Below are 27,767 nucleotides of genomic sequence, written 5' to 3'. Positions count from 1 at the left end.
TAGTAAACCTGCAGGAAACGCCAACACTCTATCTGCTAATGGTGCTACACACCAGGACTGGTGTCACAGACACAAGATAAAGGATGCATGTGGTGCAGGAAACCATACAGACACAGTGGACTTACTGGTAAAAGGTCCAATAAGCCACTGAGACACTGTTGCCAGACTGCACATCGAAAGTGGATTACCGGTCTGCATGGATTAGAAAACCATGCAGACAAGGTCTGCTAATTGTGTAACCAAGGAACACACCAGGTCCCTGCGGTCAGAACCACCCACTGAAAGAGGGTTACCAGTCTTCAGTCATGAGAGCGGCAGGCATGTGGTGAGGGACCCGCGAACCACCAGGTAGTGTATTGTATAGGGCCCATAGAACTCCACCTGGCAGTGGGTCAACTGAACTTCCGCCGTGGTGAGGGAAATGTATGGTAGGAGACCTGATTGAGTAGAAAACTAGGCAGACAACAAACTGGCTGATTGGCATAGGATCCCTGAACAGGCAGGGTCACTCAATCGAACCCTCCCACTGAAAGTGGGGTACTGAGGTGCAGACGCTCTGATGGGGACCTGGTGGTGTAAGAGACCCTACAGACCAATGTCTGGCTGACTGGCATACAGTCCCCTGAACTGCAGGGACACTATTCCAGATTTCGTACACTGGCAGCAAAGTATGGGAAACCAGCCATATGCGGAACAGTCCCGTGATGGAAGACTGTCGGCGGCAGAAACCGTGCAGACCACAGTCTGGACTATCGCTCGAGTACACATCCAGGTGCTGGCCAGTAGCGATAAGGGGACAAGAACAGATAGGTGAGCACTGTACCCTTTGTAGAATGCGGGAGAATGGGGATGCCAGGAGGCCATGGATAGTATCCCCGTCTTCCTGGGAGATCGGGGGAGACTGAAGAGCAGTGGATTGAATCCCCGTCGCACGGCATAGAGTCCATTGGACACGCCGGGTCACTTCATCAGACACCTTGCACTTGCAGTGGGGTACAGATACTCCAGCCGCTGATGCGGCAGCCATGTGATGAATGACAGGCGGCAGAGGAAACCACGCAGACAACTGTCTGGCTTATTGGTATTGGGTCCATTCTGTGTCCACTCAGGGTCACTCCCTAGGAAGCTTCTCACTAAAAGTGGGGATCCGAAACTCCAGCCAGGGATGCGTCAGGCATGTGATTGGCATGTGATGCGGCAGGCTGATTATATCCACACTTCAAGATCACTCCTTGATGGGTGACTGGTGGCGGAGACCACTACAGTTTTCCTAGTACCCTCCCGGGAATAAGGGGGTCGCGTAGCGGACTGTTCAGGCATGGAGCAGCCGAAGGGAGGAATGGGAATTCGGCCATGGGAGCAGCAGACATGGCATGGCACCCAGGGTAGGGGAAAATCAGTCACTGAATGTATCCCCAGGATTTCCCAAAGGATCAAGAAAGCATTGTCAACAACCTGCCATGGCGGTTCACATATGTTCCTGTAGCTATGCCTCAAGAGGCATAAACTATGTTTGTCATAATAGGCACCATGTAGGGGACACCAACCGAAGCAGCCACCAGAACAAAAATACATTTAATATATGGTCCCCAGACAGGGAACCTAGCCGATCTAAAGCAGAATAAAACAAAGAAAACAGACCAAAGGTGGTAATAGTTGTTGGTCGCCACTAGCTTTTTTTTTTTTTTTTTTTTTTGTAATAAACATGACAGGAAAATGAGGGCTTAGGGATGTGATGTATCTGCGCCGCACAAGCCCCTGAGTGCCCGCCATAGTAGGGTCACATTTCCCTACTGCAGGGAACTAACAGATATGGACAATGTAGCCACTGGAGTGGCGACTGCTCAGACCACACGCTGTAAGCCGCAGCATATGCTCCAAGATTAGAGGGAGGCAGAAAGCTAACCCGCGCTTTGCGTGCTGCGAGGGAGAAGGTGGGCAGAGCTAACCACTCCGCTGAGAGCATAATGGTGCCGGAGAAACACGGGCCCAATGAAAATCGATGCCGGCGTAATGAATCGCCCGGCGGCTGAAGGAAGGCCAGGCTGCTATGGAGCTGAGATCGGCTCCCTTACAGTCCGTCCGCAAGTCAGTGAGCGCACCTTGCGGATGAGAGTGAAAGTGATACGGAGAGTCTATAGAAGGCACCTATCGACAATAAAATGAATGCTCCCAATAAGCGCCCTTGCCCCACACGCAAGTAACTGAAGTCCTGCAGAGGGGGGATCGCTCCCCTCATTAATAGAGCCAATAGCCCATGAAAAAGTAGGGTTAATCATTGAGTGCCAGCCATGTCAGAGCGACCCCTGAAGAAGGGGAGGGGGGTGGGGCACCCGGACCCGGGGTACAACCTCCAGGCGCTGGTCATTGGCGAGAAGGGGATAGCAGTACATACTCTATGCCTGTGCCTCTTCATCGCATATGGGAGAACAGGTAGCGCCATGCTTCTGAACCCCCACCTGAAAAAAAGAAACAAAAGGGAGTAAAGAACCTAACTTAACAGCCCTTACTAGTACCTCCTACTGACACTAGCTAAAACGGATTACCTCAATTCCAGTGGGCGGGTATATCCTGCCAGGGAGGAGCCCACATTTTTTCCTAGTGTCAGCGCCTCCTTGAGGCAAGAGTATATACCCATCAGTATAGGTCTCCCCCAATGAAGAGCGACAGAGAAAGAGAATTTTTGAGCGTCTATTATCGCTGAATGGATGAACAGTCCTGAAATGGACAATACTGCAAACAAGTCATTGTAAATACTAGTTATTGTTGCTGGTATTTTTTAAAGCAATAGATATAGGAAATTTTCCTAGCATTGCTTCTATGAAAACCATACTAATCACGCTTTACATGCACAGAACTTTAATTTCTCATTCCATTCCTATAGTAACTGTGGAGGAAAGAAAAAAAAAAAATGATTTTAAGTAATACTGTATTTATTACTACAAACCATACCTGCTTTGCAGTGGGTGAATTTTTGGGGATTTTGGTGGTTTAGAAGCTTCAATACCAAGAAGTTGTACATTGCCATTGTCTGAAGCCACTGCTAAGTAATGTGATCCCTGGCAAAATGTCAATGTTTTAACATGCCCACCAATGCGAGAATATGTCAGTATTGACCTAAATCAAAAAAATGAGAGTTGAAGGATGCATAGTAACTATCTCAGCAGACATATATAGAAGACATGAAAGGATGCAGGAATAGAGAATTTCCCACATCTAATAGCATTTAAAAGTGCACTGTTATATGTTAGAAGAGATCCTTAGGCTAGGTTTACACATTATTTTGGTTAGTATTTTACTTAATATTTTGATCAGTATTTTTAGCCATTACCAGTAGTGGAACTATAATGGAAAAAAAACTATAAGTAAAAACTATAATGGAAAGATTTTCACCTTTTTCTGTGTATTGAACCTATTACTGGTTTTCCCAAAAATGCTGACTAAAATACTGTGTGTGAACCCAGCCTCAAATGGACACTGTCAGATTCATAAACGTTTTAAATGTTATAGATCTTGGCAAAACATTAACCTTTCTTATATACTTCATAAGAAAATGTTATTTCCTTTTCATAGATATCATGGCTTATAAAATCATGGCTTTGTCAAAGCTGAAGCACAGGCATGGACAAAGTCCTGTAATTGAGGGTGGGCTAGCACTCCTCTGTGTCTGATAGAACAGGAGAGAACACAGAGGAGTCCTATCAGAAAGGAGAGAGCACAGAGGAGTCCTATCAGATAGGAGAGAGCACAGAGGAGTCCTATCAGACAGGAGAGAGCACAGAGGAGTGCTATCAGACAGGAGAGAGCACAGAACAGTGCTATCAGACAGGAGAGAGCACAGAGGAGTGCTGTCAGACAGGAGAGAGCACAGAGGAATACTATCAGACAGGAGATAGCACAGAGGAGTACTATCAGACAGGAGAGAGCACAGAGGAGTCCTATCAGAAAGGAGAGAGCACAGAGGAGTACTATCAGATAGGAGAGAGCACAGAGGAGTGCTAGCCCACCCTCACCTACAGGACTTTGTCCATGCCTGTGCTTCAGCTTGAACAAAGCCACGATTTTATAAGCCATGATTTCTATAAAAAGGAAATAACATTTTATTATGAAGTATATTAGAAAGATTAATGTTTTGCCAAGATGTACAACATATAAAAAGTTTTGACTCTGACAGTGCCCAATTAATGTACTGGCTAAAGGATTTTAGTAAAATGAGTCAATAAACAACTCTTACATGGCTATTACATGTTATACCTTGTTGTAGTAGTTTTTCCTTCCATTTTTTGACTATTCCAGACTTTAACTGTTCCATCATTTGAGCAAGTGGCAAAAATGGAATGCTCATCGGAGACACGGATCCTGTTTACTGGACCTTTGTGTTCATGTAAATGTGCCACCAGCAAACCTTTTGGGTGCCATCCTAGAAAAAAAAAAAAAAGTACACATACTGTCGAAAAAAAGAATATATCCAGGGGTCCAAATGTTGGATAAAGCTGAGCAACTAGTGAAATAGAACAAATACATTTTTCCTTATTTACCTAAGAATTTAATATAATATTTCTATAGAACTTCATACCAATGCTTCCTATTGCCAAGAAAAGGGTATATAAACATTACTGAATCATCTAGGTTGTCATCCTGCCAGTAGTCAACACCCCCTGACCCCTGCACATATGCACATTTATTTGGCTAACTCTTTCTGATTCCTCCATACACATGAATGTTCAGCTCGGCTGAGTGTTTATCTGTTCTGAGTTGAGGAAGTGTAACCTGCTCCTAGACTTTTCTGAAAACATCTTGGGAGAGATTTATCAAAACCTGTCCAGAGGAAGAGTTGCCGAGTTGCCCATAGCAACCAATCAGATTGCTGCTTTCATGTTTGAAAAAGCCTCTGAAAAATGAGGACGCAATCTGATTGGTTGCTATGGGCAACTCCGAAAATTTTCCTCTTGACAGGTTTTGATAAATCTCCCCCCTTATGGTTTTGAGAACAAAAGTATTAGGCAGTTGAAATCCAACATACTTGATCATTCCCTCCACTGACATAATGTGTTGCGTGACAGTCTTAAAGGGGTACTCCGCCCCTAGCATCTTATCCCATATCCAAAGGATAGGGGAGAAGATGTCAGATCGCTGGGGTCCCGCCGCTGGGGACCCCCGGGATCTCCGCTGCAGCACAGCACTATCATTACTGCACAGAGCAAACACGCTCTGTGCAGTAATGACAGGCGATACAGGGGCCAGAGCATCATGACGTCACGGATAGGGGATAAGATGTCAGATCGCGGTGGTCCCACTGCTGGGGACCCCCGGGATCTCCGCTGCAGCTTTGTTAGAGTTTAGACAGCTGATCAATGGAATTCACCCTACAGCCGAACATGACAAGTCAAAATGAAGTTTTAAAGGGAATGTGTCACCAAATTTTGATAATTTTTTTTTAGAGGTTTAATACATTTTTCCCATTTTTTAAATATTTTTGCAAATATTTTTAAAATTTTTTATTTGTGACAAAATATGAAAAATTAAAAAATAACTTGTCTTATTTCCCACTCTTGACCAGCAGAGGGAGCTAACATGAGGGATTGGACGAATAGAAAGGAATTACTGTAAAATGTGGCCTTGCTTTCCTGCAACTCCCTCTTGTGTCTGTATGCAAGTAGAGCGGGGGATAGGAATCTGCAGTCCACTAGCCAGAGCCATTTTGTCAGTGATTGATAAATGCAGACTACCAAAAGTCTCTCACACTTTTCTGCTCTAACGTCCCAGCTCCTCAGCTCCTCACTGCCTGCACCTCCGCTCCTCACTTCCCGCACCTCACTGCCCGCTCCTCCGCTCCTCACTGCCCCCGCTCCCAAGCTGTCTGGGCATGCTGGGAGTTGTAGTTTTGCAACATCCTGGTTGGAAAAAAAACACTGCTTCACATAGTGTTTTGCAACCAGAATGTTGCTAAACTACAAATCCCAGCATATCCAGGCAGCTTTTAGCTGTCCTGGCATACTGGGAGTTGTAGTTTTGCAACATCTGGAGGCACCCTGGTTTGGGAAACACTGGCATGGAGGGGCGACATTGTGTGAAGCAGTGTTTACCAGCCAGGATGTTGCAAAACTACAACTCCCAGCATACCCATTTGCAGGCAGTGAGGAGCGGAGGAGCAGACAGTGAGAAGCGGAGGAGCAGACAGTGAGGAGCGGAGGAGCAGACAGTGAGGTGCAGGCAGTGAGAAGCGGAGGAGCAGGCAGTGAGGAGCGGAGGAGCAGGCAGTGAGAAGCGGGCAGTGAGGAACGGAGGAGCGGGCAGTGAGGAACGGAGGAGCAGGCAGTGAGCAGCGGAGGAGAAGGCAGTGAGAAGCGGGCAGTGAGGAGCGGAGAAGCGGGCAGGGAGGAGCGGAGAAGCAGGCAGTGAGAAGCGGAGGAGCGGGCAGTGAGGAGCTGAGGAGCAGGCAGTGAGGAGCCGAGGAGCGGGCAGTGTTTCCCAAACCAGGGTGCCTCCAGATGTTGCAAAACTACAACTCCAAACATGCCAGGACAGCTAAAAGCTGTCTGGATATGCTGGGATTTGTAGTTTTGCAACATTCTGGTTGCAAAACACTATGTGAAGCAGTGTTTTTTTTCCAACCAGGATGCTGCAAAACTACAACTCCCAGCATGCCCAGACAGCTTTTAGCTGTCCTCGCATGCAGGGAGTTGTGGTTTTGCAACATCTGGAGGCACTCTGGTTTGGGAAACACTGGCATGGAGGGGCGACATTGTGTAAAGTAGTGTTTCTCAGTCAGGATTTTGCAAAACTACAACTCCCAGCATGCCCAGACAGCTAAAAGCTGTCTGGGCATGCTGGGACTTGTAGTTTTGCAAGATCCTGGCTGCAAAACACTGTGTGAGAAAGCAGCAGACGTGGGAAAGTTACGCAATTTGCGTAACTCCAATTGAACTCCAATTGGTTGGGAAACGCTGATATATATATATTATATATACACATCAGCAATTCCCAACCAGAGTGCCTCCAGCTGTTGCAAAACTATTATTCCCAGCATGCCCGGACAGCAAAAGCCCTGCTGGAGGTTGTAGTTTTGGAGGCATCGTGTTCAAGAAAGGCAGAGTGCCCCCTCCTCACCTTTCCAATCCCCTGCTGTTCGGCTGTCACTGTCTGGTCCGGCCACGCACATGACGTTATCAGCAGACGCAGCTCCTATTATACAGCCGGCTTGACAGTGACAGGTCCCGGGAGAGGAGAAGGACGGGACTACGCGCGCTCAGGCGGGGAGAGCTGGTATGTGCGGCCGGATAGGCTGGGGGGAGAAGAGGAGCACGGAGAGGCTAGGGGAAGGGGAGTGTAGAAGAAGCGGAGCACGGAGAGGCTGGTGGGAGGGGGGGGGGAGAAGCGGAGCACGCACCGCACAGGAGCCAGCTGGGGAAGGTAACATAGGTCCTGAAGCAGCCGACAACACAGCGGCTGCTTCGGGACTTCTATAATATGGCGCCGGCACACTCTTGTGTCGGACATGGGCTTTGTTCTGCACATGACATACATGCTCAGAACAACCATAATGTAAGCGAACGGGACGTCTCCCGTACCAGCTTGTCTATGTACATACATTGCCGTAGAGCAAGTGTGCTGGTGTCGTGAAGTGACGTCAGCACACTTGCTCTGGTAATGGCAGCCCCCATAACACTGTTTTACATTAAAATATTCCAAAAACTAACAAAACAAAAAAATATAAAAAAAAATGTAGATAGCATTAACTAGGTATTTAAATTCCAATAAAATAATAAAAAAATACGTGACACTTTCCCTTTAATGTTATAGACAAGTGTAAGAAGATCACATCTGTGTTTATGATGTCAGACCTGAACTGATTTCCATAATGTTACAGGTCTATTTACAGATGCAGACTGTGGTAAAACTTGTATACTACAATATATTCTAACTTGGGTACTGAACAACATTATAAGCAAACTGTCTGCTATATGAAAGGTTCTGCCCTTGGAATGTGGTTCAGATTTATTTTTAGTAGAATTCTTTGTCAGTATCTTTTATTACCTGTTGGAGGCGGCTTACTCTCCCATTCAGCACTCTCCATCATGTACTTTGCTAACCTCTCTGCATTGCACTGCTCCCGCTTCTGCTGTATGAGCTGCTGAAGCTCACTCTTGCATGTAGTCATGCGGATTTGTAAAGCTGAAGGCTGAGATGTGCTGGTGTATATCTGCAATGTGGGTCTCCTTGACTGGATTCCTACTCCTTCAGATGTCTAGAAAAGATTCAATAAAACATAACAGTTTAAGTTTGTGTAAAATAAATTTTAAAAAATCACAGTTTTGCTTAGGTTCAGTTCAATGTGGGTACATGATCTGAATAAGGGTTTCTAATGGCTATGGAAACCTTTTTAATGATTTCTTTCTGATTATTTAGGTTTCCTAACAAAATAAGGCAAAATAAAATAAAATAGTCTTTATTAGGAGTTTCCTACCATTTCATTGCTACTCAGCGAACTAAAAGAATAATCCCTACCTTCTTGCAGTGTTAGAGAATACCATAGGGAGAGGTAGGGAGTTGTACACAAAAGGTCAGGGTATGGAGCATTGAGAGAGCATACATGGAAGGCAGCTTACTTAGGCTGTAGATAGTGAGGGAAGCACACACAATGCAGAATGCAGGGGAAAATTACATAAATGTGTACAGCTGTAGAGAAAAAGAGCGCCCAAGGAAACTGTAGATTCCTGAACACACAGACCTCTCATTCAGCATGTATTACTGGGAGGACAATCCAACACGAAAATCTGAACCTAAAAGTAGGCTGCAAACTGCATGTCAGGGGGTCTGAACTGCAGACTGAATCTTAGAGTTAAATTTATTAGCTCGAAGGTAACCATTAACATATGTAAATAATTTTTTTTTACCAATTTCAAATGTGTTCATAGCCATTAAAGCAGATAAGCCAGGCCTCCTATATTTCCCTTTCTGAGGGCATCCTACTATAATACAGGGGGAAATGCCAAGCTCGCGAACACATAGCTTTCTCTTCTTTGATTCAGTACTTTGATGTTAAAAGCTTTGAAAACCTTTAAGCTGTGCTTTCCCAGTCCACACGCTGGCAACACATCCAGGATAAGCTGTCAATCATTATGTGTGTACAGGGGAAGCAAGGTTTTCTATATCAATGCTTGCAGCATTTCGATAATTTTTTTTATTTAACAAGAAAATACTGATTTATAAATAATATTCCAAGATTATAGTGATATAACACAAAAAATAAGAGTTTTTGTACCTATAACTTTGTCAACTTTTTGTCCACTAGGAGGTGACAAAAACTGTTTCCACAGGCTAGAGAGCCTGTTCCCCACTTGAATTTCTGAACCAATGCAGCGTAATAAGGAAAACCTGAGATGAAAGAGTGTAGGGAGTGACGTGGAGGGGCAGAGCTGGTCTATGATGAGACTAGCCTGCTGAAGTGCACTCGACAGCTCTTCAGTAAAAAAAAAAAAAGACTGGTTGCTCAGGAGGCCTATTTTGGCCATAGTGGAAGACATGGATGCTATCAGCAGAGCCAGTGAATTTGTCCAATGTGGCTAAGTGGGAGAATGAGGAGGAGGTTGAGCAAACTATAAAGATGATGGAACAGGGTGGCACAGGCAGATGGGGCAGCCTGACCCTAAGGATATGAATCACACCCACAAGGAAGCAGGGAAAGGATCTAACATTCTGAATAGCTGAATCTTTGCAGTCATGTAAGGGAAGGGAAGGAAATTTAAGGAGGACAACTTCTGCCTGTTAAATAGGGCAGTGTGGGTGTTACAGAATCAAGAACAAACTCATAGCTGATCATCTAAAGAAAAGAAGGGAACTGCCTAACAGGAAACTCCACCTATAAAAGGGGAAGAGTCTACCTGACACATGGAAAAGTTCTGTAGAAATGTATGCACATGGTGACAGATTGTCAACGTCTTACACTCCCATGTGAAGGGGTAATATAGCTGCTTGTAACATGTTGATAGTAAAAAAGAGTTACCTGTATAGCACAATGCCTCCATCTATCAAAGTAAGAAGAGTGGCTACATGCAAGACAACCTTAATCTGTATGAAAACATTACTTGGTAAGGTGGTATTGTGCCCATCTGTGTGGTAAAAATAGGTCCTCTGCAGCAGAAAAGGACAACCTACAAAAAACATACTACTAGTATGCTGCCTAAGAAAGGAGATAAAGTGCCCCTCTACGTAGCAACATCAGGCATTTGATGCAGCAGAAGAGTCAGTGTTTGGAGGACACCATTACAATGACCATGGGTTGTGGGCAGATAATAGTGTGCCTTAAAGGACAACTGCAGCTGGAAACACTTATACCCTATCCACAGGATAGTGGATAAATGTTTGATCGCGGGGGGGTCAGACCGCTGGATCCCCGTGATCTCTTGCATGGGGCCCCGGCATTAGCGCTCAGTGTCGACCTGAGAGGTCGACGGTACACCCCCTCCATGTCCCCTCCCCATACAGTTCTATGGGAGAGGCGGGGAGGCAAGAACGCTGCCTCCCCGCCTCTCCCATAGACTTACATGGAGGAGGCGTATCGGCCACCATCTCATGCTGCGGCCGACACGCCTCCGGCACGGGAGAGCCACGGCAGAGTCGTGGCCCTGTGCAGGAGATCGCAGGGGGGGTCCCAGCATTCGGACCCCACGATCAAACACTTATCCCCCATCCTGTGTTTAGGGGATAAGTGTTTTCGGCTGCATAAGTCCTTTAAGTCAATAGCAGGAGGAAGGAAGAGAGTGCACTGCTGTGTTTTAGATGCTGTGAACAAGGATGCACTCCAGTAAGCCTAGCAAGTGACAACATCTACTAAATGCAGCTGGATAAGAATAGAAAACAAGGCAAGTGAGGGGGAAAATAAATGGATAGGAGGAGGCTGGCAGGAGAGCCGCCTGGCTGTCTTACAGGGTTCCAGAGCCATGTGGGTGGGGTACGCACTAGGGAATGTATGAAATCCTCATGAGGAAGAAGTGTCACAGAATTAATAAATGGAAGGAAACCTGCAAAAAGACAGAAGACGGGAAGGCAGGAAAAGGAGAGGGTATATAATTACCTCATTATAGAACGCCAGCAGGGTCACTCCCTCAGCATATCTCCCTATGACTTGCTGACCATTTCAGGTCAACCAGATGGTGACCCTTTGGCTGTTAATAAACGTACCCACCTAGCTTCTTTGGGTTCACGCAGGGTCACCCCTTTGGTAACCTTGCACTCTACATGAAAGGGGTACCAGCACTCCAGACTGGGGTGGCAGTTAGTGTGTCGCCTATACCCAAGGTTTTCTGTGTTCCCCCAATATTACGTGCAAAAAAAGTTATTTTTATTTTACACACAAAACCTGAACAGACATTTTACCTTGAGTACAGATTGCATTACCTGTGGTGAAGAGGAGAGAGGGGCATTAATGGCAGCAGAAGACTCTGAGCGAAGAGGCTTTGTGGCTTCCTGGTCAGAAGGAGGCAGAGTTCTTGGTACAGTCTGGGCTATACTCGCTGGCTCCATTGCCCCAAACATGCTCTTCCACTCTTCATTTACATTAGAATCTTGTTTAACATGTTTTCTTGCTAAAAGTGTAAGTGATACAGAACAATCAATGGGGCAGAATTATTACTGCAAATGTGCCACATTCTGGTGTAATTCGTGGCAAAGAACAGGCTTGCATCACATTCCCACATTCATTATGCAATTTCTCTGCCACATCTGACAAAAGTGGTGTGGCATCTGCAAAGGTCCTGGGTACTAGTGTGCTGTGACAATTATCACAAAAAAGTAAAAAAGGAAAAAGTAGTAATATGCAAATAAGTATGTTTGGTGCACTAACAGAATTTCCTAACCTCTAAGAACACTGCTACACCTGCCCGGCAAGTCCAGTAAAAATGACGCCTAATAAATATACATAAACTCCTTTAGAATTGACATAGCTGCTATGTACTGTGAGATCCTGCATTTACTGCTGAGGAAGCTTATGCATATTTACTAGGGGGGCATTCCTAAGGGACATATGAGGCTACAGAAAACACCCGGTGCACCAAACATACTCATCTGCATATTCCTATTTACTAGGTTATTATGGGCTACTTCACGAGAGAAATAGAACTGGCACCACCAAACTTTAAGGGTATCCTTTCTCCAACTGCGGTATGTGACACAGCAGTGGGAGTCTCTACAAGAGTAGGTAAGTGGTACTTAACGACACAGTATAAAGTCCATGAGCAATAGTGCAATAGAAAGGAATTGCGGCACTCACTTTAATCCAAAACAAAGTCCTTTATTCCAGAGAAATACAGGGGCAAGGCACACTACAGGCAGGTGCGTTCCACAAAAAGAGCAATACCAATGTTTCACAGCAGGCTTCTTCCGGCTCCATGGAGCCGGAAGAAGCCTGCTGTGAAACATCAGTGTTGCTCTTTTTTTGGAACGCACCCACCTGTAGTGTGCCTTGCCCCTGTATGTCTCCGGAATAAAGGACTTTGCTTTGGATTAAAGTGAGTACTGACACCTCTTTTATATTGCGTTATTATGGGCTATTCTGCTGTCAGATTCCCTTTAACGGGTTGTCAATCAGTGACACTGCTACAGCAACTGAGAAAGCAGAGAGCAGTGGAGGACAGAGAGTGTCAGCAGGACAGCTAGGGTGGGGGGAATCGAAGAAGAGGAGTAGAGGCCATTTCTTATTTTTATACAACCGCTAGCATGGGAGCAAATTTAGCTTTTGCCCTTTAAGATTCTAGCACAGTTTAAACTAACTAAAAAAGTTTAATCTTAGATTAAAGATTCTTAGAATGCAACAGAGTTATCAAACACCATGAGTCACTGTGATAATCTGTCAAACTTTCAGTGTGCCCCCAAAGTATGGACATTTTTTCAATAAATATTTCAACAACATTTTATTTCATTAAATCTCAATGCGATTTCCCCCATTTGTAATGCAAAGTCCCATGCCCTTTGCAAGATTCACATGAAATTGATGCAGTAACTCTACATTTCCATAAATTTGGGCACATTCATTTGTGGTGTGTTCCTTCAGGTGATATATATCTGTGATTCTCATGGAGTGCACTTTCTCCTTTAGCATACCCCAGATAAAGAAGTCAAGGGGGCTAAGGTCTGGGGAGTTAGAGAAATTGTCATTTATTGCCTAGGAGTCCAGACTTTAGGGGCACCCTGTAAGTTTGCAACATCTAATAACTGCACCCTTATAGTACATCTGGGTCTATGCCTTTCAAATATGAGAATTAAATGTAAAGTCACGTTGCACATTTATTTAGAAAGGGTGGCATTTTAATTTTCAAGTATGACTAGTAAGACTAACATACACATTTATGAGCATGTCAGAGAAGAAGATAAAAACAATAGTGAGCAGATTTGACTGCTAGTTGGAGTAACTAAACGTCAGGTAAAGATCTTATAGATATCGGGACATATTTATCAAAACCTGTGCAGAGGAAAAGTGGTGCAGTTCCCTATAGCAAATAATCAAATTTCTGCTTTCATTTTACAAAGGTCTTTTTAAAAATAAAAGAAGCCATCTGATTGGCTGCTATGAGCAACTGTACCAATATTTTTGTTATTTAACCCCTACACGCAGAATGCCGTATATATACGGCGGATGACGTAATACCTTCGTGCATTCCGCCGTATATATACGGCGTTCATTATATGCGCGCTCCCACGGAACTAATTGGGTTAATTAGCTAAAGTTCCGGCATTCCTGTCTGGGCATGCTGGGAGTTGTAGTTTTGCAACATCTGGAGGACCACAGTTTAGAAACCCCTACACAGTGGTGGAGACCACTGTGTAGTGGTTTCTAAACTGTGGTCCTTCAGATGTTGCAGAACTACAACTCCCAGCATACCTGGCTGCAAACGGCTATTTTTCATTTGCAGGGCCCACTGTTCCAACGATCTTTCAAACGTCAGTGGGGTGTAAATGCTCACTGCACCCCTTATTACATTCCGTCAGAGGTGTAGTTTCCAAAATGGGGTCACATGTGGGGTGGTCCACTGTTCTGGCACCACAGGGGCTTTGTAAACGCACATGGCCCCCGACTTCTATTCCAACCAAATTTTCTCTCCAAAAGCCCAATGCCACTTCTCTTCTGAGCATTGTAGTTCGCCCGCAGAGCAGTTTACATCCACATATGGGGTATTTCCATACAGAAATAGTGTTACAAATTTGGGGGGAATTTTCTCCTATTACCCCTTGTAAAAATGAAAACTTTGTGGTAACACCAACTTTTTAGTGAAAAAATCTAATTTTTTCATTTTCACGTCCAACTATAGTGAAGATTCATCAAACATCTGTGGGATCTTAAGGCTCACTGTACCTGTTATTACATGGCTTGAGGGGTGTATTTTCCAAAATGGTATGCCATGTGGGAATTTTTTGCTGTTCTGGCACCATAGGGGCTTCCTAAATGCGATATGCTCCCTGAAAGCAATTTCAGCTAAATTTGCTTTTCAAAAGCCAAATGTGGCTCCTTCTCTTCTAAGCATTATAGTGTGCCCACAGAGTGCTTTACGTCCACACATGGCGTATTTCCATACTCAGAAGAAATGGGGTTACACATTGGAAATGTTTTTTTTTTTAATTTTTTATCATTTACACCTCCCAAAAGTCTACAAACGCCTGTGAGGTGTTAAGGCTCACTGTACCCCTTGTTACGTTCCTTGAGGCGTGTAGTTTCCAAAATAGTATGCCATGTGTTTTTTTTTTTTTGCTGTTCTGGCACCATGGGGGCTTTCTAAATGCAACATACCCCCCAAAAGCCATTTCAGAAAAACTTGCTCTCTAAAATCCTATTGTCGCTCCTTCCCTTCTGAGCCCTCTACTGCATCCGCAGAGCACTTTAAATCCAAATATATGGTATTTCCTTACTCGAGAGAAATTGGGTTACGATTTTTGGGGGGCTTTTTCTCCTTTTACCCCTTGTAAAAATGCAAAAAATGGGCCAACAGGAACATGTTTGTGTAAAAATTGAAGATTTTGAATTTTCTCCTTCACTTTGCTGCTGTTTCTGAATGTCATTTTGAGGGGTGCAGTTTATATAATGGGGTAATTTATGGGGTATTTCTCACAGAAAGGTCTCTCAAATCCACTTACTGAACTGGTCGCTGAAAAATTCAGATTTTGAAATTTTCGTGAAAAATTGCTGCTAAACTTTGAAGCCCTTTAATGTCTTCAAAAAGTAAAACATGTCAACTTTATGATGCCAACATAAAGTAGACATATTGTATATGTGAATCAATATATAATTTATTTGGTATGTCCATTTTCCTTACAAGCAGAATTTCAAAGTTAAAGAAAAAGCTAAATTTTCTAATTTTACATGAAATTTCAGAATTTTTCACCAAGAAATGATGCAAGTATAGCTGAAAAATTACAGCTAATGTCAGGAAAATGTCAGGAAAAAACAATCTCTGAATCAAATTCATACGTTAAAGCATCCCAGAGTTATTAATGCTTAAAGTGACAGAGGTCAGATTTGCAGAAAACGGCTGCGTCCTTAAAGGGGTACTTCGCCCATAGACATCTTATCCCCTATCCAAAGGATAGGGGATAAGATGTCAGATCGCCGCGGTCCCGCAGCTGAGGACCCCCGGGATTGCCGCTGCGGCACCCTGCTGTCATTACTGCACAGAGAGAGTTCGCTCTGCACGTAATGAGGGGCAGTACAGGGGCCGGAGCATCGTTACGTCACGGCCCCGCCCCTCATGACATCACGGCCCGCCCCCCTCAATACGAGTCTATGGGAGGGGGCGTGGCGGTTGTCACGCCCCTGCCATAGAATTGTATTAAGGGGGCGGGCCGTGATGTCACGAGGGGCGGAGCCATGACGTCACACTGCTCCGTCCCCTGTATCGCCCGTCATTACGCACAGAGCGAGTTCGCTCTGCACGTAATGATGGGCAGCACAGGGACCGGAGCATCGTTATGTCACGGCCCTGCCCCTTGTGACATCACGGCCCGCCCCCTCAATATGAGTCTATGGGAGGGGGCGTGGCGGTCGTCACGCCCCTGCCATAGACTTGTATTAAGGGGGTGGGCCGTGATGACACGAGGGGTGGAGCCATGACATCACGCTGCTCCGTCCCCTGTATCGCCCGTCATTACGCACAGAGCGAACTCGCTCTGTGAAGTAATGACAGCGGGGTGCCGCAGCGGCAATCCCGGGGGTCCCCAGCAGCGGGACCGCGGTGATCTGACATCTTATCCCCTATCCTTTGGATAGGAGATAAGATATCTAGGGGCGGAGTACCCCTTTAAGGTCAAAATGGGCTGAGTCCTTAAGGGGTTATCCATAAACATTCAGATCCTGCTGCTCTTGAAGGGATCTCCTTCCATCCACTACTGATGGTGCCTGACAGCATTTATCTCACCTGTCTCCATTAGTAATGTGTACACTGAATAGCACTGAATGAACATCGAAAAACTGATAACAAATGGCTGCTGGCTGGATAACCCTCCTCCGACATTTACTCTGTTTATGGAATTATTGACAGATCACATTACAAGCACTTATGAAATGATGGCCGAAGAGGAATCTTACAGCTACTATGTAACATAACTTACTTCGCTTGTCTTCTGTGTCCATTTTTGTTTTGACAAGATCAGATTGTCTTCCACTGAGACCCAAAGTCTGGAGGTCAATGACTCCTTTTAGAGAACTCTCATGATGGTGACTCTGATCTGCTACATTTGCCTTGGCTTTGTTAGACTTTAACATAAAATCCTTAAGTGCCAAAAGCTTATCTTCCTCATCTTCTGTCATTCCCTATATGAATAAGATGGAAGTGATTTACATGTGAAGTAAGAGAAGTAAAGTGACTGTCATCATCCAAGGCTCCACTGTTGCTTCATTTAGTTTTAGGCTACCATTTCTACAGCATGTTGCAAAACGGTATCATCACATGAATTTTACCTCTAGTTTTCATCACTTCCTAAACCTTACCTGACATTGGCAGAATATGTTATGTTCACAGTGCAGATTTTCCCTGTGGTGTCTGCAAAAACAATCTGCAGCAAATATGCAATATGTGAACATAGGCCAACGCATACAATTTTGGTATTGTTGACTCCTCCAAGAAAATGTATTTTTACTTCTCGCAAGATTAAAGGTCAACTCCACTGGCCAGCGTTCAGAACATTTAGTTCCGATTGCTGTGTGCGTGCTGCAAGGGTCGGCCACTCCCCCTCAATGCAAGTCTATGGGAGGGGGCGTGACGGACGTCACGCCCCCTCCCATAGACTTGCATTGAGGGGGAGTGGCCGACCCTTGCAGCACGCACACAGCAATCGGAACTAAATGTTCCGAACGCTGGCCAGTGGAGTTCCCCTTTAAGTACGCGACTGTCATTTGTGCCTACTGTGCCTACAGGTCACTAGTTGTCTATATGTGGCTTTATTATTCCTTTACCTGTGACAGCAGTTTCTTCAAGAGTTGTGCAACAGCTGGATCTTCAGTAGGCGGGCACTCAAGAAGAGTACCATTTCTCTTTCTCTGACGCATCTGAAGATGTCTGAAGAGACAGGCAATGTCCTTGGATCGCAGAGCATAGTCAAATATTGACCGACTTACAGGCTCCTTCAACACACTCAGAAGGACAATTTCCTTGTCTATCTGCAATTGTCAAAGGAAGCAAAGTTACTGCAAGCAGAACCAACGTATGAGCAAATCCCAAACTGCCTCTGATGCAGGATTCCTACCTGAATAATAGGCTGGGTAATAAATGGGTGTAGATACGGCATTAACTTACAATACACATCAGCAATGTTTAGCTGTTGAGCAACTGTAGTGATAAAGCCTACCGCCCCATAGCGTATCCACAGGTTGGGATGACACAAGAAGGGTGCTGAAACATAAAGCATGAAGGAATTTAATTCAAAACCATCTGTAGGTGGATTACATTCACAACAACCATGAAATGGATTTTAACAAAGATTTGCTTTATTTTTTGCAGAAAGTTGCAAAAAAGGAGATTTTTTTTTGTACTCACTGTAAAATCTCTTCCTCTTAGCTTTCATTGGGGGACACCTAACTGATGGGTATATGCTCTTGCCACTAGGAGGCAATGACACTAGAAAAAAGAAAAGTTGGCTCCTCCCTGGCAGGATATACCCGCCCACCTGCAGTGAGGCAACCAGTTTAGTCACAAAGCAGTAGGAGAAGCCAACGAGGAATTACGTCCGAAGGACCATAGAAAGGAATCCCGGAGATCCCAAGAAACAGAAAAAGAAATGGGTGGGTGTGGTGTCCCCCAGTGAAAGCTACGAGAAAGAGATTTTACAGTGAGTACAAAAAAATCTCCTTTTCTCGGTCGCTCTTCATTGGGGGACACCTAACTGATGGGATGTACCAAAGCAGTCCCCTAGGGAGGGAAAAAACAACCACCAGCGAAAGGGAGACAGTCCCAAGACTGAACTCACATGCCCGCAAGGCCTGCGGACGAGCCCCCAGGTCGAAGACACATCAGGCCCAGAAAGAGAGCTCCTGGAAGTACTCCATTCAAGGAGATGGACCAGGACCCAAGGAAGGGTCCGGCCCCTGTAGCGACCCAAGGCACCTGGGTCAAATAGAGAGACAAGAAAACATGGGAAAAAATGGAAACAGATGTCCGTGAAAAACTCCCCTGGCGAAAAAACGGCCATAAGAAGTGAAGGAGTGCAGAACAGAAAAACTGCCCAACGAATGGGATCGCAGAGGAGTCGGGGGCCAGTCCACTACAAATGTCCAAGACTGGAACCATCACTAAGGCTCAAGGAATCGGAAAGCCGCCTGAAAAGAAGGCACCCGCAGTAGTGCAGGACAGGGCCCCAATAAGGGGACAAACAAAGATAGACCAGAAAGGACCGAGTAGACCTGAGCAGTCTTAACATCCCGTAGAACGGGAATGGAGGGAGAACCGATGAGAACCCAGCTGGGACTCCCAGGGTCTGGGTGTAGGAAGGATCACTCCAGAAGACTGCGGCGTCAATGCAGAACACCTGATACAGACAAAAGGGTAAGAAGGACACACCCCTTCCTGGGAGAGCACTAGGCTGTGATAGTGAACAGAAAGCACACAAGCTGAGGCAGTAAAAATCACTGTTGAACGTACTGCAGCAAAAAAGCTAAACAGTCCCTCCATAAGAGGGAAAAAACCAAGGGTGGTCGAGATGACAACTCAAGGACAGACCGATGACAAGCGCCCTGAACCCTGCACCCCTTGAGGAAAGGAGCAGGAAAAAGCAATGACTGGGTGGAAGAAGCCCCGAGGTTCCAGCGGCAACCCTCGCCGCGTGGAGGAGCGACCTTGCGTCCCAAAAGGGATCAGAACCCCGTACACAAAAGCTGGGTAACAAATTCAAGACGTGTTGAGAGCCATTCCAGACAGTGACCAGTAGGCACCTGAGTCACCCCGGACAGGGACCCCGGAAAGGAACACCCGGAAGAACAGGGAGGGGCTGAACCTACAGGTGTCCCAGCAGGCGCCATGTCAGAACAGAGATGCACAGCCGCCTCGGAACCGCGGGAACGAATCACCAGAAACCCCTGGGCGTACCCCACCGAACCAAGGGAAGGAGGGCTCTGCTCCTACAAGCGATCCTAGCATATGTAGGAACACAGACATGGGGAGCCCACGGAAAAAGTGGCGTACCAAGACTGCAGACACTAAAAAACCTCAGGCATCCAAGGGAGCAGCGGAAAGGAAGGAAAACCCCCAGCAGACCCACAGTGCAACCCAAGAAAGGGGAACAGAGCGACGCTGCTGTTGCTGCAAAAGGAAGAAAATGTCCCACATGCACACACTGTGCGGGACTGCACCTGGAAGAGAGACACTGGACTACAGCTGCCGTAGCAGCCGAATGAGGGAGGAGACCAGGTAGATTAGGACACCAAACAGACACAGTCTGGCCCCGTGGCACGGAGACCGTGGCCACGTCGGGTCCCGCACACGGAAACACACAGTGGAGAGAGATAGCCTTTAGACAGAGTAGCAGGCATGCAGAGAGGGATCTGGCCAAACAGATAACCCTGCAAACTAGTATGTAGTGCATTGGATAAGGCACATGAGACAACTCGGAGAGACTCACATGTAAACTACCATGGCCGTGGTGGTCCACGGGGAGACAATGCCTGATAGATGACCTGAAGGCGGAAGGGTGGGGAGACCAAGAAACCCCACCCCCTGGAGAGAGAGAGAGGGAACAAGAGGGACCGTGGAAAGCGTCCCAGACATCCTGTATAGTGTCCGTGAGACACGCTGGGTCAGTTCCAGTATACCACGCACAACAGTGGGGCACTGGAACTCCAGCCGCAAACAACATCCGCCGTGTGACAGTCGGCAGAAGAAGATACGCAGACAACTGTCTGGCTTACCGTATGGGTCCCTAGGGGACAGCGAGTGAGTCCAACAGAAATCTCGTACAGTAGTGAGGAACTGAAAGTCCAGTACGCAGAGACACCAGCCATGCGATGAGTAACAGGTGGTGCAGGACACCCTGTGGACCACAACCTGGCGTACAGGTATGGGACCATGGAGACAAGCCACTTCATGGGCACCTCGCTCAGAAACGAGGTACCGAAACTCCAGCTGCAGATACATCAGTCGGTTGACGCATGACCGGCGGTGAAGGAAACCGTACAGACCACTGTCTGGCTTAGTGGTATGGGTCCATAGTAGATAATGGAACACTCCAACGGACGCCTCAAACAGAAGTGAGGAACCGAAAACGCAGAAGCAGATACATCAGCTGTGTGATGTAGGACAGGCGGTGGAGATAACCATGCTGACCAATGTCTGGCTGACTATTATCCAAAGTAGACAACAATGCATCCCATCGGAGGTACCAGAACTCAAGCTGCACATACATCAGCCGCTGAAAGTATGACAGACGGTGTGGGCCACCATGCAGACCACTGTCAGGCTCACTGGCATGGATCCACAGAAGACAATTATGCATATCATCGGCACCTCCCTCAGTAGTGAGGAACCAGAACCCCAGGTGCAGATACATCAGCCATTTGAAGTATGACAGACGAAGTAGGCAGCCAAGCAGACCACTGTCTGGCTTACTGGCATGGACGCACAGAAGAAAGCTGTTCATCCCATCAGTACCTTGCCCAGTAGTAAGGGACTGGAACTCCAGATGCAGACACATCAGTCATGTGATGTATGACAGGCGGTGTAGGCAACCATGCAGACCACTGTCTGGCTTACTGGCATGGATCCACAGAAGACAACTATTCCTAACATCAGCAACTCGCTCAGTAGTGAGGAACCGGAACTCCAGTCGCAGATACATCAGCCGTGAATTGTGTGACAGGCGATGTAGGAAACCATGCAGACTACTGTCTGGCTTACTGGTATGGGTCCTGAAGACACATCGGGTCAGTTCTCAATATACCGCACCCAGCAGTGGGGTATCGGAACTGCAGCCCCAAACACAACCGCCGTGAGCCGTGTCACAAAAGGCAGAGGAAACCATGCAGACCACTGTCTGGCTTACTGGTATGGGTACTGAAAACACATCGGGTCAGTTCTCCATATACCGTACTCAGCAGTGGGGTATCGGAACTGCAGCCACAGATATCTCAGCCGTGAGGCATGTGACAGGCGGCAGAGAAAACCATGCAGACCACTGTCTGGCTTACTGATATGGGTCCAGAGCAGACAGCGAGTCATTCCATCGGACACCTCGCACAGTAGTGAGGTACCGTAACTCCAATTGCAGCTACATCGGTTGAGTGATGTGTGACAGGTGGTGGACAGGTGGTAGAGATTTCTATTTATTTATATATATATATATATATATATATATATATATACACACACAAATATATACACACACACATATATCCATATATATATATATATATATATATATATATATATATATATATATATACATACACACACATATGCATCCCCATAAACACAGACACCTAAATACATATACATACATATATATATATACATACATACATATATATATATATATATATATATATATATATATACACACACATACCCCACATATATATACATTCACACACATCTACATGCACGCAGTAGAGTGCTTTCCACCTCCTTGGGGGGAGGTGGAGCAATGACCACTCCCCCAACTCCAACCAGCCGGGGTGGGAAATAGAACCCAACTTCCCACATATAAAGGGGAGGGAGAAAGGACGGGGGCGGAGCAAAGCTCCGAGTCCCTGTCCATCCGGTGGGAGAGGGAGAGCCGCGGAGCCCGGCTGGGAAGTATCCCGCCAGCTAGAAAGGTACGGCCCCAAACCAGGGAATCAGAGGATTGATACAGTCTCTGACATCCCTAGTAAAACTAAAGACCCCTGCAGGGCGCCAGACCGGAGCGCTCGCTGCGGGGAGGGGGCGGAGCTAAGCTCCGTAAGGAAAGGCACAGATTCTCCCCTGTCGGCGCTAAGAGGGCAGCGCCAGCAGAGGAACCCCACAGTAGTACACACAGTAGTACACTGATTCCCGCTCTGAACTCGGGAAGAAGGGGGGTGGAGCTACTTGCCGCCATTATGGCCCCCACCGACCACACAGCGTCGTAGGAGCGACTGCAGCTCATAAAGTACAGGGGGCTGCCGCAAAGGTCGCTGGCTGCCCTGAGACACCACAGACAGGAGAGACTTAAAGTGAGAGCCCGGACCCCATTAAAGAACAGGCCAATGACCTCCATTAAACTGCCCCAAACGACACATGGGAACCAATTAACCCCATAATTTCCGTGGGGGGAGGGGGGGCCCATACTCACCAAAGGACTCCACCTTCATATACTCACCTGTCTTCTTATACTCACCAAAGATGTCCTCAGCCAGCTTTTAAGTCGCCTGCATCATGTCATGCTGCTACAGCCCAAGACGAGCAGGGAAAATAGGGGGACCTGGACCCACGATGCAACCCCAGGTGCTGGCCGTTGGCGGGAAAGGGTTAACGGTGCATTTGTATTTTATGTCCCGTGCCGCATATGGGGGAACAGGTAGCGCCATGCTCCTGAACCCCCCCCCCCCCCTGAAATAGGGAAACAAAAAGGAATAAAGAACCTAACTAAAGAGCCCTTACTAGAAAATAATAAAAAAGACAAGGTCTGGAGAGCTCCAGACCTGTGTGTCTTACCTCCTAAGTGACACTAGCTAAAACTGGTTGCCTCACTTCAGGTGGGCGGGTATATCCTGCCATGGAGGAGCCGACTTTTCTTTTTTCTAGTGTCAGCGCCTCCTAGTGGCAAGAGCATATACCCATCAGTTAGGTGTCCCCCAATGAAGAGCGACTGAGAAATTGTATATGAAAGAATAGATTGTCCAGCGCAGGAAATGTTATTGTTGAAAAAATCTCTGTGCTTATTTATTAAAGTGCAGGATACATCAAATCAGACAAACTAGAAAGAAAATAGGACAAAAAGTAATCAATTCAGGCGTTCTTAATACCGTTAACTGCACTTAATTACGATTAAAGGGGTACTCCAGTGGAAACATTTTTTTTTTTTTTTTCAAATTTACTGATGCCAGAAAGTTAAACAGATTTGTAAATGACTTCTATGTAAAAATCTTAATCCTTCCAGTACTTAAAGGGGTATTCCGCCCCTAGACATCTTACCCCTATCCAAAGGATAGGGTATAAGATGTCACATCAACGCAGTCCCGCTGCTGGGGCCCCCGGGGATCACGAGGGGCGGAGCTGTGACGTAACGATGCTCCGGCCCCTGTATTGCCCATCATTACATGCAGAGCGAACTCGCTCTGAGCAGCAATGATAGCGGGGTGCCGCAGTGGTGATCCCCGGGGTCCCCAGCAGCGGGACCGCAGCGATCTGATATCTTTATCCCCTATCCTTTGGATAGGGGATAAGATATCTAGGGGCGGAGTACCCCTTTAGCAGCTGCTGTATACTGCAGAGGAAGTTAAAGGGGTATTCCATGCAAAAACTTTTTTATCTATATCAACTGGCTCCAGAAAGTTAAACAGATTTGTAAATAACTTCTATTAAAAAATCTTAATCCTTTCAGTACTTATGAGCTTCTGAAGTTAAGGTTGTTTTTTTCTGTCTAAGTCCTCTGTGAGGACACCTGTCTCGGGAAACGCCCAGTTTAGAAGCAAATCCCCATAGCAAACCTCTTCTAAACAGAAAAGAACAACCTTAACTTCAGAAGCTCATAAGTACTGAAAGGATTAAGATTTTTTAATAGAAGTAATTTACAAATCTGTTTAACTTTCTGGAGCCAGTTGATATATAAAAACATTTTTTTTCCTGGAATACCCCTTTAAGTAGTTGTTTTTAGCCTGACCACAGTGCTCTCTACTCTCTACTCTCTGTCCATGTCAGGAACTGTCCGGAGCAGAAAAGGTTTGCTATGGGGATATGTTCCTGCTCTGGACAGTTCCTGACACGGACAGGTGTCAGCAGAGAGCACTGTGGTCAGACTGGAAAGAACAACGCAACTTCCTCTGTAGTATACAGCAGCTGATAAGTATTAAGGATTAAGATTTTTTAATAGAAGCCTTTTACAAATCTGTTTAACTTTCTGGAGCCAGTTGATTTGAAATTTTTTTTTTACCCCTGGAGAACCCTTTTAGGGGTGTTAAAGGAGTACTGCAGCCATAGACACTTATCCCCTATCCGCTGTATAGGGAATAAGTGTCTGATTGCGGGGGTCTAACCACTAGGACCCCCCATGATCTCCTGTATGGGGACCCGGCATTACTGCAACTCTGCCCGGCTAATGCGTGTAACGGAGTTTGACGACACGGTCCCAGCATTCGGACCCCCCCACAATCAGACACTTATCCCCTATTTTGCGCATAGGGGGTAAGTGTCTATGGCTGCAGATCTCCTTTAAGAACACCAGAATTGCGTTACTTTTTGTTTTCTGACTTTATGTATCCTGCACTTTATTAAATTTAAGATTTTTTTCAGGAGCGACACTCCCTGCATTGGACAATTTGATCTTTGGTTTGCCAATTGCTGTTGGATGTGGGGCTACACCTGTACATGTGCAACAGAATATTTTTAGGTAAGCTAAAACAAACTTATTCTTTGTCCAAAAATTGTATATATTAAAAAAATATTTAATTTATACTACTTAATAATACAAAGAGAAATCTGCATTTTTTTTTTTAGAATGGGCCAACAATGGTGGATTACCGTATATTCAAAAGGGCAGATGTTAGGATTGTATTACAATTCCCAGAATGCAATGGTTTCCCTCAGCTCTTCATCACAGTCCTCCCACAGCACGTCTGCCAGTTCCCTGCTCAGAGCTGTTGCAGAACATTGCTCTACACAGCAGACTCTCTCTTCTCAGAGCAAGTCTGGAAAAGCTGCTTATTCATGCTCCTCTGCCTGTGGCATTTCTCTACACATAGCAGCATGGTATAAACACCCCTCTTTCCTGCTTAAATAGTAGCTCTCTGCTGCCATCCATTTCATATAGAAAAGCTTATTGTTTTACATATCATAAGATTCTACACAAGCTATGCAATTACAGCTATTCTTGTGACCATCTATGAGAGAGTAAATCAAGTTAAAGGGGTACTCCGGTGGAAAACTTTTATTTTATTTGTTTTTTAATCATCTGGTGCCAGAAAGTTATACAGATTTGTAAACTACTTCTATAAAAAAAAATAATCTTAATCCTTCCAGTACTTATTAGCTGCTGAATACTACAGAGGAAATTATTTTCTTTTTGGAACACAGAGCTGTCTGCTGACATCACAAGCACAGTGCTCTCTGCTGACATCACAAGCACAGTGCTCTCTGCTGACATCACAAGCACAGTGCTCTCTTCTGACATCTCTGTCCATTTTAAGAACTGTCCAGAGTAGGAGAAAATCCCCATAGCAAACATGCTGCTCTGGACAGTTCCTAAAATGGACAGAGGTGTCAGTAGAGAGCACTGTGCTCGTGATGTCAGCAGAGAGCTCTGTGTTCCAAAAGGAAAATTATTTCCTCTGTAGTATTCAACAGCTAATAAGTACTGGAAGGATTAAGATTTTTAATAGAAGTCATTTACAAATCTGTTTAACTTTCTTGCACCAGATGATTTAAAAAAAAAAAAAAAAAAAAAAAGTTTTCCACTGGAGTACCCCTTTAAAGGGGTTTCCAGGATCTTTTTCTTTCAGCACACAATGCCAAGTCACAATACTGTGTAAAATGCTTCTATTACCTCCGCGCTCTGCCCCATTTTCATTCCATGCAGTCAGAGACAATACGCCAGTGTTTCCCAACCAGGGTGCCTCCAGCTATTGCAAAACTACAATTCCCAGCATGTCCGGACAGCCAACGGCTGTCCGGGCATGCTGGGAGTCGTAGTTTTGCAACTACTGGAGGCACCGAGGTTGGGAAACACAGCAATAAGGAATAAGTCACATGGTCTCCTAGGAGGTGTGTCTATGCTGCAGTGTGTGGGTGATTAGCAGGGTGGAACAGATTTCCTGAAGTAATGCTATTCACCCACCCACTGCAGCATATGGGAAATAGAAGCAATCCTGGAATACCCCTTTAATATGGTTAACCTCCAGTGAGTGTTCTGTGGGGAAAAGGCGTTCCCTGCATGTTACGAAGAGACAGCAATGTGATATCCCATTATAATTTTTTTTCTACCTACCAATGTCACAAGAGAATTCGTAGATGTGGGGTTTCTGAAGAAGTCCCAGCTGACACATACAAGTGAGGGCATTAAGAGCTTTAAATATCACAAACTCCTCTACATCGCTCAGTCCTTGCTGGAGAAGTGGTTTTAAGATGGAAGAACTCTGCCACCCCACATAGGCAGCAACACCTAGAAGAACAGCCAAAAGGTCACAAACACATTAGATTGCGTTACACAAGAGTCTGAGAGTGAGGGTTATATCTGTTACGATAATAAGATGTAATAAGGCGTCATTCACATGTACAAGCAGTCTGTGCGAGGGCCATATATCTTTGGGATTCTGTCGAAAAGCATTTCCCACAGTAAATAGAGCCCATGGCAGGTTCCCAGATAGTTTTTTGCCCATATTATGGTGTGTATTATGTGCCCACTTTTTAATTTTAGTTTTTTTAACCCCTGAAGGACAGACCCATTTTTTACCTTAATGACCAGACTTTTTTTTTTTTTTTAACATTTGACATGTATCTCTTTAAATGGTAATAACTTTAGAACGCGATTCTGAGACAGTTTTTTGGTAACATATTGTACTTTATATAAGTGGTGCATTTTTGTTGACACATGAAGCATTTTTTGTGAAAAACTCACAAATATTGTGAAAAACGTTAAAATTTCTGGCTTTTTATTTATTTATTTATTTTTTATGGTGTTCACTGTGCTGTAAAAGTCATGTTTTATTTATTCTGTGGGTCGGTATGATTATGGTGATACACATTTTATATAGCTTTCTATGTCCTTTTTCCTTTTCTGACCAACATCCTTTTTTTCCCTTTTTTGTGTTATGTTCTGACAGCCATAACTTTTTTATTTTTCATCCGACGCCATTGAGTGAGGGCTTATTTTTTGCGAGACAAGCTGTATTTTTTATTGGTATCATTTTTGTGATACATGCTACCTTTTAGTCTCTTTTTAGTACGTTATTTGTATTAAAATTGGCAAATTTTTTACTTTTTTGTATATGATTTGTGTTTTGTTTTATATGATAATACAGGGCCTTTTATTGGGAAAGGGGCATTTTGTTTTTTTACATCATACTTTTATTGAAGTACTTTTTATTTATTTTTTTCACTTTTTTACAGGTTATACTATGCTGC

At 45.3% G+C, this 27,767-nt stretch overlaps 1 protein-coding gene across 1 annotated transcript in view; it reads right to left on the bottom strand.

Annotated features, from left to right (window-relative positions):
• Window positions 1–27,767, bottom strand: part of PIK3R4 (phosphoinositide-3-kinase regulatory subunit 4) — a 64,750-nt gene that overhangs the window by 19,534 nt on the left and 17,449 nt on the right. The window contains exons 7-14 of the mRNA XM_056520673.1: window positions 26,632–26,805; window positions 17,731–17,876; window positions 17,441–17,644; window positions 16,597–16,798; window positions 11,401–11,588; window positions 8,038–8,248; window positions 4,255–4,420; window positions 2,953–3,117 (exon numbers count right to left, since the gene is read on the bottom strand). Coding sequence (XP_056376648.1) covers window positions 2,953–3,117; window positions 4,255–4,420; window positions 8,038–8,248; window positions 11,401–11,588; window positions 16,597–16,798; window positions 17,441–17,644; window positions 17,731–17,876; window positions 26,632–26,805 — 1,456 coding nt within the window. The remainder of the gene's footprint in view (window positions 1–2,952; window positions 3,118–4,254; window positions 4,421–8,037; window positions 8,249–11,400; window positions 11,589–16,596; window positions 16,799–17,440; window positions 17,645–17,730; window positions 17,877–26,631; window positions 26,806–27,767) is intronic.

This window comes from Hyla sarda, chromosome 5 (assembly GCF_029499605.1).
Source record: "Hyla sarda isolate aHylSar1 chromosome 5, aHylSar1.hap1, whole genome shotgun sequence".
Taxonomy (NCBI): Eukaryota; Metazoa; Chordata; class Amphibia; order Anura; family Hylidae; genus Hyla; species Hyla sarda.
The sequence above is the reverse complement of the archived record's forward strand: the minus strand, read 5'-3'. Positions and strand labels throughout refer to the sequence as shown.